The sequence below is a fragment of the Hakea prostrata genome, chromosome 6 (genome assembly GCF_041222555.1).
Source record: "Hakea prostrata isolate BN-2017 chromosome 6, UWA_Hpros_2, whole genome shotgun sequence".
Classification (NCBI taxonomy): Eukaryota; Viridiplantae; Streptophyta; class Magnoliopsida; order Proteales; family Proteaceae; genus Hakea; species Hakea prostrata.
This window is the reverse complement of record NC_142605.1, coordinates 36,828,887-36,843,448: the sequence shown is the minus strand read 5'-3', so window position 1 is coordinate 36,843,448 and position 14,562 is coordinate 36,828,887. Positions and strand designations below refer to the sequence as shown.

The window sequence follows — 14,562 nt, the reverse complement described above, 5'->3', positions numbered from 1 at the left end:
ACTTTTTAAAATAAAATTTAAAATTGTAACAAATTTTTAAAAAAATTGTTATTGTTATGCTTAGATTGCCAAATACACCTTCTAAAACTATTTTATTTAAACCAAAATCATGATATAGCAGTGAATCTGTCATGGTGGTGTTCATGGTGGCCGTTGTTGGTTTCATGCCGTGTGAACTTTGTTGAATCTCAACTGCTTAAAACACCATATGCCCATAAGGGTGTCAATTGTGTATCAAAATCGTTTAGCCGTACCGAATTGCATTGTCTAAAACCACACCATTCAAAATTCGGTATGATACGTACTGAACCCAAATTCCTTTGGTACTGTTTTGGTTTCAAGTACTCATACGGTCGGTATGTACCAAAACTATACCGTACCAAATTAAAGGATATTAATGTAATTTACAATTAAAACACTTAACCTTTATAGACTTTATCCTATCCATACTTTATTGTTTCAGTTTTTTGTTTCATCCTTCACTCATCTTCTTAGATTTACTTGTTTTGTCTATTATATATAGATTATATCGATAGTTTGATCGCAATATCATTAGGATTTGAATGAACTAATAACAAAAGTGGCATGGTTCATTTGTACACAAAATGTACCACACTATATTATGGGTTCAAACTATTTTCCTATACATAACCGTTTGGGATCATTTTTAGTATGAATTTTGTTGTGTAGCTTAACTTGAGATTAATAAACACATTGGGAACGTTATTTTGACTTAAAACATCATCTAAACTAATGTTTTTGATCGACACATGCCCGGTTGTATGCGGGAGAAGCTTGAAATCTTGTTTGATCAATACAAACAATATAATAGTCAGCCGTAACGAAGCAAAATGTACTTGTAAAGGTCGAAGATTATAGCAAAATAGGGTTAAAAACTTAAAATACAAGAAACAGGAGAGAGAGAGAGAGAGAAGGGATGTTGGCGATATATTAGTGACATTGGCAACATATCGATGACATTTGTGACATATCAGTGATATTAACGATATATCGGAGACATGTCGTTGACATATAATAATTAATTTAGGGTATTTTTCATCTAGACCCCCCGAGGTTTGATCTATGTCATTTTTAGTCCCAAAAAACAAAGATTTTGCATATGCCTCCCCTATACTATAGAAAAAAACAATTTATAGAACAAATTATTATTTTTATGACCAATTTGCCCCTTTTTTTTTTTATATTTAAGTAGAATCTTAGCGAGATGGATGAAGAGATTCTTCCTTCACCCATCTTCTTCATTGATTGAGTTGAGCAAAAAGGGAAGACCATAATGTCTTTTTGTATTTTGTTATGTACTTTTTCTTCTTAATGAAAACAAAACCTAAAAGAAAAAGAAAGAAAGAAAAAAAAAAAGGCGGATATGGATCCTTAAGACAGACACAGAAAAAACAAATAACAAATGAGTAGAATGAATATACACAATATTTCAAGGATTATTTCCTTCCAAGCACTTCGACATAACCTAATGAATTTCAAAACTTCTACACAAAAACGAGAAAAAAAAACCCCAACTACGACCTTCAACCGAAACAAAACTACATACGAGAACTCAATTTTTTTTTTCATAAACGATTGGAGCCCAGAACACACTACTAAACTTTATGCAAAGGATAATTACAAATAAACAAACCATACAAAAACAACATCCATTCATTGAGTCATAAACGATGTAATGGAATAGAAGAAAAAAAAGAGTACACAAATCATTCACATTCCCATTCCAACCTGAAAACCCACACAGAAAAACTAAGAAAAGAGCACGGATTGGAATGGGAAAGAAAAAATGAATCAACTGCATAACAGTAGAATGCATAATATACACAAAAATTTCAAGGATTGGAACAGAACAAACCCATATTTAATTGCCGGTTTTAAGCAATCTTGATAGCTCAATTTCTTCCGTGCGGGCTCCGGATCCTTCCCTAGATTGAACATCTTTGTCCCAACCCCGGTATGGGCCGGTGCTTGCAGCCCCTTCTTATGTGGTGGTGACAATCGAAATGAATCTTCGGTTAAATTTTTTCTTAATCGGGGAGCGCTCGATCCATGGCCGAGGCAATGTTGTAGGCAAAAGGTGGCTTTCGCATTGTTGAGAAAATAAATTTTTCCCTTAATCAATGAAGAATATGGATGAAGGGAAAATCTCTTCATCCATCTCATTAAGATTTTACTTAAATAAAAAAAAAAAGGGGGCAAATTAGTCATAAAATTGATAGTTTGTCCTTAAGTTGATTTTTTCTATAGTACAGGGAGGCAGATGCAAAATCTCAATTATTTTTGGACTAAAAATGACATAGAGTCCGGATGAAAATTTACTCATTAATTTATTATCAATCGGATTCATCCGATGCGAACCAGCTCCTGAAGGGAGAAAACATTAAAACAAGGGTTTTTGAAGAGGTGGAATTCAACTCTCTACCTCTCTCGCTACGAGTTGCAGAGTAGTAGTAGCCTCTTCTGTAGCTGCTGTTCCGGTGACTAATCCTACAGTAGTAAGTAGTAGCCTCTTCTTCTTCCTCTTCTTCTTCGACCCCACTCCCTTTGGTTATTTCTCCCTCCTCCTCCTGGTACCCTGCCGCCCACTCTTCCTGCTAGGCTGCCTCAACTATGTCCAGCGTTCAAGGACAGAAGCCCATTTCAAGGTTTTCTCTCAGAGATCTTCAGGTAAACTTGTAATCGCAGTCATATATCTATGAATTATTAGTAATAATAATCTGAGCTTTGTCACTTGGGTTGTAATTTCTTGTTATCCGATTTGGTGGTTTGGGGTCTCAAATGTGATTAAGAATTAGGATGCAATAGCTTCCATGTTAATAATACGGTTTGGTTGTTAGGTATTTACAGGAATATGTGGATCAACCCGAATTCATGCTTTTAATGTTTATCTATCTTTGAGTTTATCGTGATTTTTTACTGTCCGCAAATTGAGATAGTCAATTTACTGGTTTTTGAAAACCAATAATATAATAAAGGGATATTTGACTGTAATAGACCAGTAAAGAACCTTACTAGGGGCTAAAACCAATAGTTGATTGGTTTATTCTTGTATAGGGTATTACGATGGTAGAGAATACAAATGAGTATGTTTTCAGGGCACTAGTTCCTGTTTTTGATTACCTAGGAAATGTTTCCACAAATCTTGAATTTAGGCTTTTAAAGAGTAGTGTGGTTCCAGAGACAGAATTCCAGATTGTTGGTTTAAAACAGGTATCTGTCATTTATCTACCAAAAAGTTATCATTTAGTCATTGATGGCTGATTACTTGAAAAGCTCCATTACTGTTATGAATTTAAAAAAAAAAAAGAAGAAAAAGAAGAAGTAATGCCAGGAACTTTTTGGATGATTGTAATGTCTTTCTATCTATGTTTTTATGTATTTTCCCTCTTATTAGGAAAAAAAAAAAAGCTGAAGTGTTCATTATTACAATCTTGGTTTCTTTTACTGGTCACTGAACTTGAATGAATGTGTTTGTTTAGAATAAGATTTTTCTATAATAAATAAAATCCGATCTAAAGATGTGTCATGTCTTATTGGTGGTTATGAATTACACATGTTTAAGTAATAGGTGCATGATAGAATGATTATTTATTAGCTATATATGTATTGTTTTATGTTTAAATTAGATCATTTCCTTATGTACTTTGATCATTTCCATTCAGTTCCACACTCAACGATAATATCTATGATATGAAGCTAAACGTCTCTTACAATCGCCCGACTAATACATTACGGATACGCGATGCTTTAAAGCTTGCTCGAGGGAATTCCTAATGCATCATTACTCATCTGCACCGAATGTTTTTCAAGTTCCATGCCCTATAAATTCATCTCACCTTTCAAGTTTGTTACAAATGACAAGCGTCACTTATCAGCTTTCTCGTCTAATGTTCTTATTCGAACTACCGGATGCGGTGAAGAAAATGAAGACGACCCATGTAATAAGACTTCAACTTTTCCTAGTGGAGAACTCGGGTCTTCAATGGAGACCTTTGGACCGAACCATGCCAATTTATCCCACTTAAGCACTTTGTTCTGTTCAAACGTCTTGAGAATTTCTTCGAAAATGGGTCACCTACCTGAAGGAAGACAAGTGCATTCGCTCATCATTAAATTAGGGTACAATCGTAGACAGTCTCTGGGAAACCAGCTATTGGGTATGTACCTCAGATGCAACAAGTTTGCAGATGCATGGAGGCTGTTTGATGAAATGGATGAAAGAAATGTCGTGACATGGAATACAATGATATCCACGACAGTTGGCTTTAGTAAAAGAAGTACTCAGTCGAACCACAATATGACTTTGTTATATTTCAAGGAAATGCTTATAGAGATGGTGGAGCCTAACTATATCACTTTTGTTGGGTTGCTTCGCAGCTGCATTGAGCTAAATGACCTCAACACTGGGAAACAGTTGCATTGTCTTGTAATCAAATCAAAACTAGCTCTGAATTGTTTTGTTGGAAGTACTCTTGTTGATTTATATTCAAAGTGTAATTTTGTGAAAGATGCACGACAGGTATTTGATGGGATTCTTATTAAAGATATGGTTCTGTGGAATGTGATGGTTTCCTGCTATGCGTATAACAGATTGGCAGAAGAGGCCTTTGGAGTTTTTAAATTGATGAGGTCTGAAGGTATAAAGGGGGATGACTTTACTTTTAGTAGTCTTTTAAATTCTTGTGGGATTTTGGGTTCTTGCGAATTGGGGAGGCAAGTGCATGGTCTTATTATTCGACTCTCATTTGATGTGGATGTTCTCGTGGCTAGTGCACTCGTTAACATGTATGCAAAATGTAAATTTATCATGGACGCACGCAGGGGTTTTGATGGAATGATTTCCCGCAATGTTGTTTCTTGGACAACCATGATTGTGGGTTATGGACAGATTGGCAATGGAATGGACGCTATGAAACTTCTCAAGAGTATGATTCAACAAGATTTTGTGCCAGATGAGCTTACATGGGCTAGCATCCTCAGTTCATGTGCCAGCATGCCTGCAACCAGTGAAATCTTCCAATCTCATGCCCATGTAGTAAAGAATGGGTGTGATGCTTTCCTATCAGTTGCAAATGCACTCATTAACGCATACTCCAAGTGTGGTATTATAACTTCTGCGTTTCAGTGTTTTAGTTCAATTGCAGGCCCAGACATTGTTACGTGGACTTCTATGATAGGTGCTTGTGCATTTCATGGTCTATTTGCAGAAGCCATAGAAATTTTTGAGGAGATGGTGTCCAAAGGTTTGAAGCTTGATCAGATTGCATTCCTTGGGGTCCTTTCTGCTTGTAGCCACGGAGGCCGTATAGAAGAGGGCCTACAATACTTTACCTCAATGACCGAGGACCATGAAATTCTGCCAGATTCAGAACATTTTACTTGTCTCATTGACCTTCTTGGGCGAGCTGGCCATCTGGAGGAAGCGTATAATGTTTTGGCCAAAATGCCCTTTGAACCTGGTTCAAATGCCATGGGGGCATTCTTTGGAGCCTGTAAGCTACAGGGAAACTTAGAATTAGCTAGGTGGGCAGCAGAGAGGCTTTTCATTTTGGAGCCAAATAAGTCTGTGAATTATACACTCATGTCTAACCTCTATGCTTCCATCGGGCATTGGGTTGATGTGGCAAGAGTACGCAAAATTATGAGGGGCAGGTGTGACTATAAAGTGCCAGGTTGTAGCTGGATGGAAATTTCTGGTGTGGTTCATACATTTATGTCATGTGACAGATCTCATCCTCAAGCTTCAGAGTTGTATGATATACTGGGAAGATTGTTTAGGCTAATGAAGATGGAAGACTACATTACTGATGTTGAATTTCCCGTTTACCCTGTTGAAGATGACTCTGTGTTGAGCTTTGTCAACTAGGTTGAGACCTTGTTTTTAACAAGGACAATTAATGTCGGTTATCTCATGGGATCATCTTTATTTTTCATGGAGAGGTAACAACTGCAACAGCCTTAATATTTAATTAAGCTTTAGTGATTCTCGTAGTTTTGTGTGTTGCTGTTGGTTTTTGCAAAAGGTAAGTTTGAATTGCTAGCTATTTACAACGTCCTACCTACCAACAGTCCTATCAGCAAGAAGAATCTCTGTGTGCTGGATATTCTGAGCTTTGCCTGACTTAATCGTTATGCACAACTTTTTGAACCCCTTTTTCAGTTTATTTTCCTTGGGGAATAAAAATATATAAAACACCCCGAAGGGGAAACGAAAAGAAGTTACAAGAAGGGGGGGGGATGGAGGAGGAGGAGCTCGAGAGCTTGGGTTAGCCTCAGAGCTACAAAATAGAAGTATCCAAACCCCTGGTAACAACAATAAGTCTGTTCTTAGTGTATCTACAAAAGGTTTTTGGGGGATGAGAGAGAGTTCTAGAGGTAAAACCCTTACAGATGGATTTCTAAGCTGGTCAGGAGATCTCGATTTGGTGGTCCATTGGCAAAGATTATGCTGCTTCCAAATGGGGTGATGCAAATAGTCTACCCCAATTACCTGTTGAGGGGTAGGCTATTTGTTGTAAAATATTAATTCATTCCTTGACAGCCACAAAGGCCAATAGGTCATAGTTGCTAATCTAGCACGATGCCCCCTTTTCTCACCTGGACAGTCAAGCTTTAGCCAATCCACCATGAAGAGACGAAAATCTGGCTTGATTGATGGAGGAATGCAGGAGAAAAGTGACCCAAACCAATTGATTTGGCAAACTCACATTCCATAAAAAGATGATCTTCCGATTCTTCAGCTTGGCCGCATCTCTGACATGTTGCATCCCTTAACATTCCTCTTTTCTTTCATCCCCATACTTGGTGCTTGATTGCAAGCTCTCCAGATGAAGCTGCAAATCCTGGGAGGTGCATTACACGCCCAGACATTCTTCCACAGCTGAGAGGGGAATTTGGTTGATTGCCTCAATTCCTTCTTCATGGCTCATGCTCCTTCAAATTTGTTAAATGATGATATGCCAATTTTGTTGATTACACCCCAACTTTGCAGGACCCCATGCTTACCAATCTTCTATTTGAAATAAACCTAGGTTAATTTTCAAAATCTCCTTAGCATCATCATCCAGGTGAAAAGAACTTCGAACTAGCCAACTTTCCATTTGATGGCCTCTAAATCAATTAACTCAGAAACCTTAGAAATTCTAAAACCCACCCTATACTCTATACTCGTATGCTGAATCTTATAATTCCGAGTAGTTTTCTCAACCAAGTCCACCTCTATCCTTTGGGTTTGCACATTTTATTCCATAAAGTCTCCTTGTCCTCTTTTGTCAGCCCAATTGAATTGAGTAATTGTCTGTGCGGGCGCCATTCTATACCACCATGGCCTGACCCTGTAGGGTTCCTGGGTCACCTAAGCGGCCTGGCCTGAGGTGTCGTGTATCAATAAAAAAAACATGTGGCTGACACAGTCAGACGAGTATGGCCACCACACCACGCCACGCCAAGCCACCGTTTGGTTGGCGTTAGAGCACATCATCTGCAAGCAAAGGCAGGCAAAGGCAGTAAGGCATGCAACACAGAATCCCTTCAGACACGCAGCTTTTTCTGTACTCGGTAGCATCACGCGACAATCAATGGGGGTGATGATCCGGATTCATGGTAGGAAACGGAAACCTAGCTCTGTTCGTCGAAATGACAACAATGAACTTACCACGAGAAAAGAAGCAAATGGCGTTTTGCTTGCGTTCGTCCAATCACCATCTTCTTATAGATAGAGAAGACAAATTCCTGTGGTGACTTTCGTGCACTCTACCGTCTTTGCCGCTGACCCGTTCCAATCACTAAATCTGGCTATGCCCCATTCGTATCTCGTGACATCAAACGACAGCCTGTCATGGTCCCCATCTCCCATAAATTTCCCATCATCTTCCTTCCAGAGCCCCTAAAATATCGTACGCTTTAACATTATTGTTTCCGGCACTAGTAAACTTTTTGCAGGATGAAACCATGGAGCGTCTCCATCATGATACAAGCATCGTCAAAATTTCATGGAGAAAACACAGATCTCTACCTACTAAAAGAAACACGAAGGCTCTCAGACAAAAAACGCATTTAATGAATATCGATCATGTTGCTATACAAGACTTGATCCCAAATACTCGTTAGGATTTCCTTTCAAGCTCATTGTGCGCATAAGCAAGAACTGAACTGAGTTTTTCATACTGGTTAACTAATGATATTGTTTTCTTGGGGGAAGAGAGAGCAGGTGGGGTAGTTCGCTGCAACTGTTTGATATAATGCATCATTGAGCAAACACATGCACTAACTGATGATAGTATGATAATTGATTACATAGGACAGTTACTGTACAACAGCCATTCAATAGTCTTAAGGTTCACCTGTGGGTTCCCAGATGATAATTTCGGCATAATTCCACAGGTCCACTTGGCTAACTACACGGTAAGGAACATAAAGACGATATAAATTAGAACATCAGAATCTGGATTTGACTCATCAGTACTCACAAGGGCCAAATCGAATTTACTTAAGGTTAGATTGATGATGCGTATAATACAAAGCATTTGGAAATCCCGCAATTCTTCTTCCTGCAACCCAGATGGACACGAAACATCAGAGTGTACCAATCTTATGAGTCCGCAGGTTTCAACTTCTTGGCAGCATGAATAAATTCCACGATCACTTCAATCTCGTCCAATTGCTGGAGCATCAAGATGGTTAAATTAGTGTTAAAATGATGAAATTATCCACAAAATGGAGAAGCAGGAAGTCAAAAGAGCCACCACCTGTGATGAAAAGTGCCGCTTCACAGCATCCACCAGTTGCTCCCTAGAAGGTGGATGAGGAAGATTGTTCCTCGCCTACAATGAAGATTCACCCAGTTCAGTTGCCAAGAAAGATAGAGATCATAATTAGGAAGACACAAAAAGACTTCTATTTAATTGAAAAATTATATCTATAAATGACCATTTGGACAGGAGAGTAAGAATTTAATAGTCCATTGATGGATTCTAACTATAATAAAATACACAAGAAGGTTTTCTGGTCCGGTGGACCACATAAAAGTCATGGTTGGGTTGCTTTTTTGGGAACAGGGTTTATAAAATAAGGATTGAATCTGCAAATCCCATTCCAAAGTCTAGAACAATGTCAACTTTGGGCCGGTGCTGATTGATTCCTCACCAATCTAATCTAGCAAGGACCACTCTGGTTTCTAGGTACTAAAATCCTAGTATATCCCATGACAATTTGGGTTTGACTAAAAATATTATAGACAGGTTGATCCCAAGGTTGCCAAGACATCAGATATTGGATTCTGATCTTCGCAGCCTGGATGCCCTGTCACCATTATACGATCATAGAGACAACCAAAATAGCAGCAGAATACATCCAACGTTACAACAGTTTTCCACTTACCATTGAGTGTATTCCACAGCTTATGTGGCATGATCTCAGTCAACAACAGTATTAGCAAGCAAGGCGCTAGACAGCAGAGTATCAAAATTCTCAGATTTCAAACCAATAGCATTGGCCATGTGACAATAAATGAATCCAAGAATATTACATGGGTGTAAGGGGATACAAGTGGAATTAGGTCTACCAACGAATGAAAATTTTGTCACTGAGATTAAAATAAAAACTACTTTGATCTCAGATGCAATCCACCAAATATTTGTCAGTTTAAAATGATCCGGTCCAACAGAACAAGTTGGACCACTTAAGCAGGATATTATATCTAAATTACCATTTTAACAAAAACACATGAAGCTTTGCTGCATCAGACAAAGCCGTCAATGTACTCATTTGCACGTGCCTTCCCATCATTCATAAATAAAATAAAATTACCATTGGAGTTAGTAAACTATGTAATAATATAACGTTGAAACATAAAAAGTTAGTGAACCTACAAGATTGAATTGTTTCCAATATCTCCACAATGAATTCGTTCCTAGCTTTGCCAAGTTCACCCTCTGATGATCCAAGAAAAACTGAAAAATGAGATTATTGTTGCATAAACTTCACCAACAGATATTAATTAATTATATATCCTAACAAAGCTTAAGAACTTTATAGACATTTTTGCTCCTGAATTCTTACCAGTTGATGTTTGTGGTTATTTGAGTGTGTTTCTCTGCTATGGCTTCTGTTAATTGATTTGGAAGATATCCAGGGCCTTGTATGCCTCACTCTTGGCTTGCTTGATTTGTGTAACTGAATACTACTAGCTGTTCACGCAGCAGTAAACTCACAGTAAGAAAAAATTGAGCTCCACTTCAAGAAAAGCATGTATCCAGAAATTATTTACAAGTTAGGCTTACAAAAATTATTCTTCTTCTCACCCATATCTGAGCTACTGCAAGAATTATCTAAATCATGGTCATCATCATCCTCTTCATTTCCCGTGGGTGGTTCTAGCACACTTAAAGCATTCCTTTGTAGCTTAACTTCCACTCCATTCTTCAGAACCTGCAACTCCACAGATACAGTTTTCTTTACTTAAAAGAAGAAAAACAGTGAAGTTATGCATTCAAGTGCTAGATTAAATATTTAGAATCAACAAATAGAGTTAACGGCAAAATCTCCTAATCTACCATCAACAATACAATGACATGATTTTAAGATTCATTTATCAAATGAGTGTTTTAGAAGAAGAATGCAATCACCTATGGCAGCTTCAGATCTACAAAGGTCAAGCATTGTCATGCAATAAAGTTGAGATGGCTTACCCATGGATTTTGGAGGGCATTCATACCAGGAATGTTATCTGTTTGATTGAATGTTCTATTCTTTTCAGTGTGTAAAATGTATTTAATTAATACATAAGATGGAAAATTCCCCGTTGAATTGCTTTGGAGCAATGTTCACAGCCCATGGAAAATAAAGTTTCTTCCCATATGCCAATTTATATAAACCCCAGCATCCAGATTATTCGTGCAAAAGCTCAAAAATGGGAATAGTATCAAATGTAAGCAAAAATTTCTTACCCCCACATTGAATCAATTACCAATCGGGAAAAGAAAAATGAGCATTCAAGGCATTTAAAAATTACAGACATGCAAATGAATATAAGCAAAAAAGGCATCGATACGACAATGAACACAAATCTATGGAAAAGAATAGAGGAATACCAGCCAGTGCCAGCCACCAAGGCCAACAGCCTTCTTAACAACCCCTTGCAGACCCACTAAAACAGACTTGGTTCGATTGTTTCCTGTAACAATAACTTTGGTGTGCCGGGGAAGAACGGAGAGCTCCTCATCACCACTTTCCTCGCGAAAAGGTGACAGAATCCGTGAAGAACACACCTCAGGTTCCAGCATTTTCTTGATAACTCTTGCCTACTCAGAAGTAAATTGAGCAATCTCGGTTGATCCAAAAAGGAGCAACCCAGTAGACATAAATCCCATCAAACTTCAGAAAATCTAAATATGTCAAATCCTTTGAAGTCGGCGATATTGCAGAGGTAACTTCCTATTGATCTACCTCCAAACTAACTCGCCTCACTGATCCATCAACCAAGCTTTCGAACGGGCAAAAATATAGAAACAATAATAAGAAAGAATGATCTTGGTGGATAGATGACGACTTCAACGGGATCAGGCGCAGTAATTCCTACATTAAGAAGGGGAAAGAAAAAGAATTGATTGGGATCACAAAGTTAAAATATTTGCCTCCCAGCATCTTCTAAATAAGTGATTTCTTACCCATTGACACCCTGGCGAATTTTCAACACACCGCACCAGATAATAATGATACCATTCCTCATATTTCTGGACTTGGTTGGTGGAAATAAATTGGAAGGAAGTAGCTTCGTTTGGAAAAGATGCCGATTTTATGCGTCGGTACGAATTAAGAACCGAAGGATGACATCATACTGTGGTTGTAACCTGGAAGCACAAGCCTTAAAATCAGTTGGTTACATTGATCAGTCTAGAATCCGGAAGACATACAAGTTCCACTGCAATATCTGGAAGCAATGAAAGAAAAAAAATAGTCTTTCCCGAACTAATTACCTTCCCCTATTAGATTCTGATTCCGTGAAATAAACCGTGGATTCCGCTGTCTAGAATTGAATTCGGAGGGAAGAAAAAGTAATACTTCTGAAGCACTGATCGAACTTCTTCACAATCAAAGTTTGGAGTAATCGTAGAAATCTGAAATCAGCCACTGCTACCACTCTTATCCCTGCATTTTAGAAAAAAAAAATAATTTACAGATTACATACGATTATCGTTGAAGTAGAACTCTGTAAAAAAAAGGAATTAAGCAAGAAATATCAGTATAAACTCAATCGAAGCAGATTACAGTATCAGTAACCTAAAAATGCATAAATGAACAAATTCATAAGATCCATAAGTTTACCAGCCAAATGCATGCAAAATTCAGCAAATAAACAGAGATACCTGATCGAAATTCTCAATTTCGAAGAAACAAGGATCGATTCGCAATAACAAACGAAATGCAGTCGATTTCAATCGTTTTAGTGAACAATAAGGTTTTCCGGCATCGGAAAAAGAAAATCAAATTCCACTCAGAAGCAGCGAACCGAATCGAATCCAGATGAAGTTATATCGAGAAATCGAAGCGAAGAGAGAAAACGAATAGAGAAGAGTTGAAGTAAGAAGTGCTCTGAAATGGCAATCTTCACAGATCGAAGTCCTTTTCTGATACTACGAGCGAGATGCAACACAGTAAATGCCTACCAACTGCCATGGGGACGACCTTCTCAGTACTCTTTTCCTTTTAACAAATAAGTCCACCGGCTGACCGAATTCACCCGGTCATCACAGGTCCTCGGATACTTCTTCTGGAGAGCCGTTAACAATATCGGCTCGGCTTTAAGTCATCACTAGCCAAACGAGTTTGGGGAGAGGTATAAGCATAGTTCATTCGGCACTTCCGCCGTTGTCGCTCCCCCGCTTTGTCGCCTCTCAAGCGGCGATGCTCCCCACTTCGTTTGTTTTTCCGATTTTCGTTCTCTTTTGCCAAAGTGATGTGGGCCTCAGCTCGGGGCGCCCCCCCCGCCCCCCGGCCCCCCCGCCCCGGGGGCGGGCCCCGTATCCGTCGGCACAATTGTAGCTGGCCATACTCAACATGTTATATAATGATTGTAAACTTGTACATCTCTTTTACTTGTGTTGTGTTCTCTTTGCATATTTACATTGTTTATGAATTTTCCAAACTTCTTTGCCCCTATAGTTGACATGTCCAATTATAAACTTTGGTTGGTGTGTTTAGGTCTCACCCCCTGTGTTTATTGCCTCATTGGTTACCGTCAATTTCGTCAAATGCCCCTACCCTGGGTTCGATTTTCATCACCCTTACCAGCGCTGGCGCTGGTCCGACCGGCGCACGGTCGAACCTTGGGTATAAGTGTATCAGCTCCACTACACAATGGTGGGACCCATATGAATAAGAATATATTCATTCCTCTTCATTGGGAGATTTGCTGAGATTTTTTTTTCCACACCCTATATATGGATCTTTTTAAGACACATAGATACTCTCACCTCTAAATTTATTTATAATATTTAGATGTAGGTGCCACATATAATGTATGGTAATAAAAGTATTTGAGAAGCACATATGCAAATGGAGTTCGAGTCAATACGCGAGCAAGATCCTTTCCGTTTTGCACTATGGTTCTTGATTCCTTCTAAGTCTTTTCCAATCACGTGCGATAGTTACTCCTTAACTAAAATTCAAATTATCGTACTCCTATGCTTCACTTACTCTAAAGGGTGTGGCCACCAATAATAATAATTTTTTATTACTTGATAAAATACTGAATTATTTTATTAATTTCAGACATGAACCCACATAATATGTGTGCTTCACCGTTCACCCCACGAAGACGTGATCCAGACTTGATCGTAAGTGATTTGGACTCCATCTTTTTACCCATGCATATAAAGATCTACACATAGCGAACTTACGTTGTACCAAATACTGCATTAGAAGGTGACGTGTCATATTTAAGTAACCAGTGCGGTTGGCGGGTCGACTCCTCTTAACGCCACCGAGGAGCAAATTTTGAAATTTGAATTTTAGAAGTTTGGGAGTTTGTTTGAAATATTAAACGGCTTACGAGCCAAGTAGGGGCCAAGTAGGAGCCAAGCCGAGATTGTGAAACTGAAATAGAGAAACAGTATTACTTTTTGTCTGATAATTGAAATAGGTGAGGTAGACTGGTAGAGAACGTACACGTGTCAGAGACCAGCTGTCGGATCTTATCCTGGCAGCTGCCGTGAAATCCGAATTGGTTATATATTTGATTTGACTCTTGGTTTGGAGTCCGCTCCGGCAAGCTGGAGCGCACTTAAAGCCCCATGCTTTCGTAATTTTGATTCGGATTTTAGAAAAAATAAAAATGGGTCCCACATTGCTCGTATTCATTTCCTTCCCAGTCTCTCTCCTTTCCTCTCCGTACAAACTCTTCACTCACTCGCACTCCGAATCCGAGGCAAGTTCTTTAGTAGGTCCCACCCAAGGGTTCACAAGCAAAAATGTACACCCTGATGCAGATTGCTTAGATTCTGCTCAGCCGTTCAGCAGAGTCGTCCGTTACTTTTTTAACTT

At 38.6% G+C, this 14,562-nt stretch overlaps 2 protein-coding genes across 4 annotated transcripts; one reads left to right on the top strand and one right to left on the bottom strand.

Moving 5' to 3' along the window:
• The first annotated feature begins 2,406 nt into the window (after positions 1 to 2,406).
• Positions 2,407 to 6,207, top strand: LOC149013803 (Pentatricopeptide repeat (PPR-like) superfamily protein). The gene is made up of 2 exons (XM_089160179.1): positions 2,407 to 2,688; positions 3,684 to 6,207. Exon 2 carries the CDS (start codon positions 3,836 to 3,838, stop codon positions 5,885 to 5,887), a length of 2,052 nt encoding a protein of 683 aa, XP_089016305.1. The 5' UTR covers positions 2,407 to 2,688; positions 3,684 to 3,835; the 3' UTR covers positions 5,888 to 6,207.
• A 1,355-nt stretch (positions 6,208 to 7,562) lies between these two features.
• Positions 7,563 to 12,710, bottom strand: LOC149013802 (uncharacterized). Of its 3 annotated transcripts, none has more exons than XM_089157987.1 (9): positions 12,387 to 12,710; positions 11,997 to 12,168; positions 11,688 to 11,870; positions 11,112 to 11,595; positions 10,302 to 10,449; positions 10,081 to 10,208; positions 9,891 to 9,953; positions 8,769 to 8,843; positions 7,563 to 8,683 (listed from the first exon to the last, which is right to left on the bottom strand). In XM_089157987.1, the coding sequence occupies exons 4-9, from the start codon at positions 11,301 to 11,303 to the stop codon at positions 8,612 to 8,614; spliced, it is 678 nt and encodes a 225-aa protein (XP_089014113.1). In that variant the 5' UTR covers positions 11,304 to 11,595; positions 11,688 to 11,870; positions 11,997 to 12,168; positions 12,387 to 12,710; the 3' UTR covers positions 7,563 to 8,611. The 3 variants fall into 3 exon arrangements, with proteins under 3 accessions (XP_089014113.1, XP_089014111.1, XP_089014114.1); XM_089157985.1 differs by having other exon boundaries at positions 7,565 to 8,683; positions 9,891 to 9,971; XM_089157988.1 differs by having other exon boundaries at positions 7,571 to 8,683; positions 9,891 to 9,971; positions 10,323 to 10,449; positions 12,387 to 12,709.
• Positions 12,711 to 14,562: the final 1,852 nt, after the last annotated feature.

What these genes read in the sequence shown, in the direction of transcription:
- LOC149013803 (XM_089160179.1), top strand. Translation starts at nt 3,836, where the DNA reads ATGCCCTATAAATTCATCTCACCTTTCAAGTTTGTTACAAATGACAAG.
- LOC149013802 (XM_089157985.1), bottom strand. Translation starts at nt 11,303, where the DNA reads ATGCTGGAACCTGAGGTGTGTTCTTCACGGATTCTGTCACCTTTTCGC. An exon ending in TGAGAAGAAGAATAATTTTT is followed by an intron (nt 10,209 to 10,301) that starts GTAAGCCTAACT and finishes CTGCGTGAACAG; the next exon opens with CTAGTAGTATTCAGTTACAC. An exon ending in ATTGGAAACAATTCAATCTT is followed by an intron (nt 8,844 to 9,890) that starts GTAGGTTCACTA and finishes TCTTCATTGTAG; the next exon opens with GCGAGGAACAATCTTCCTCA.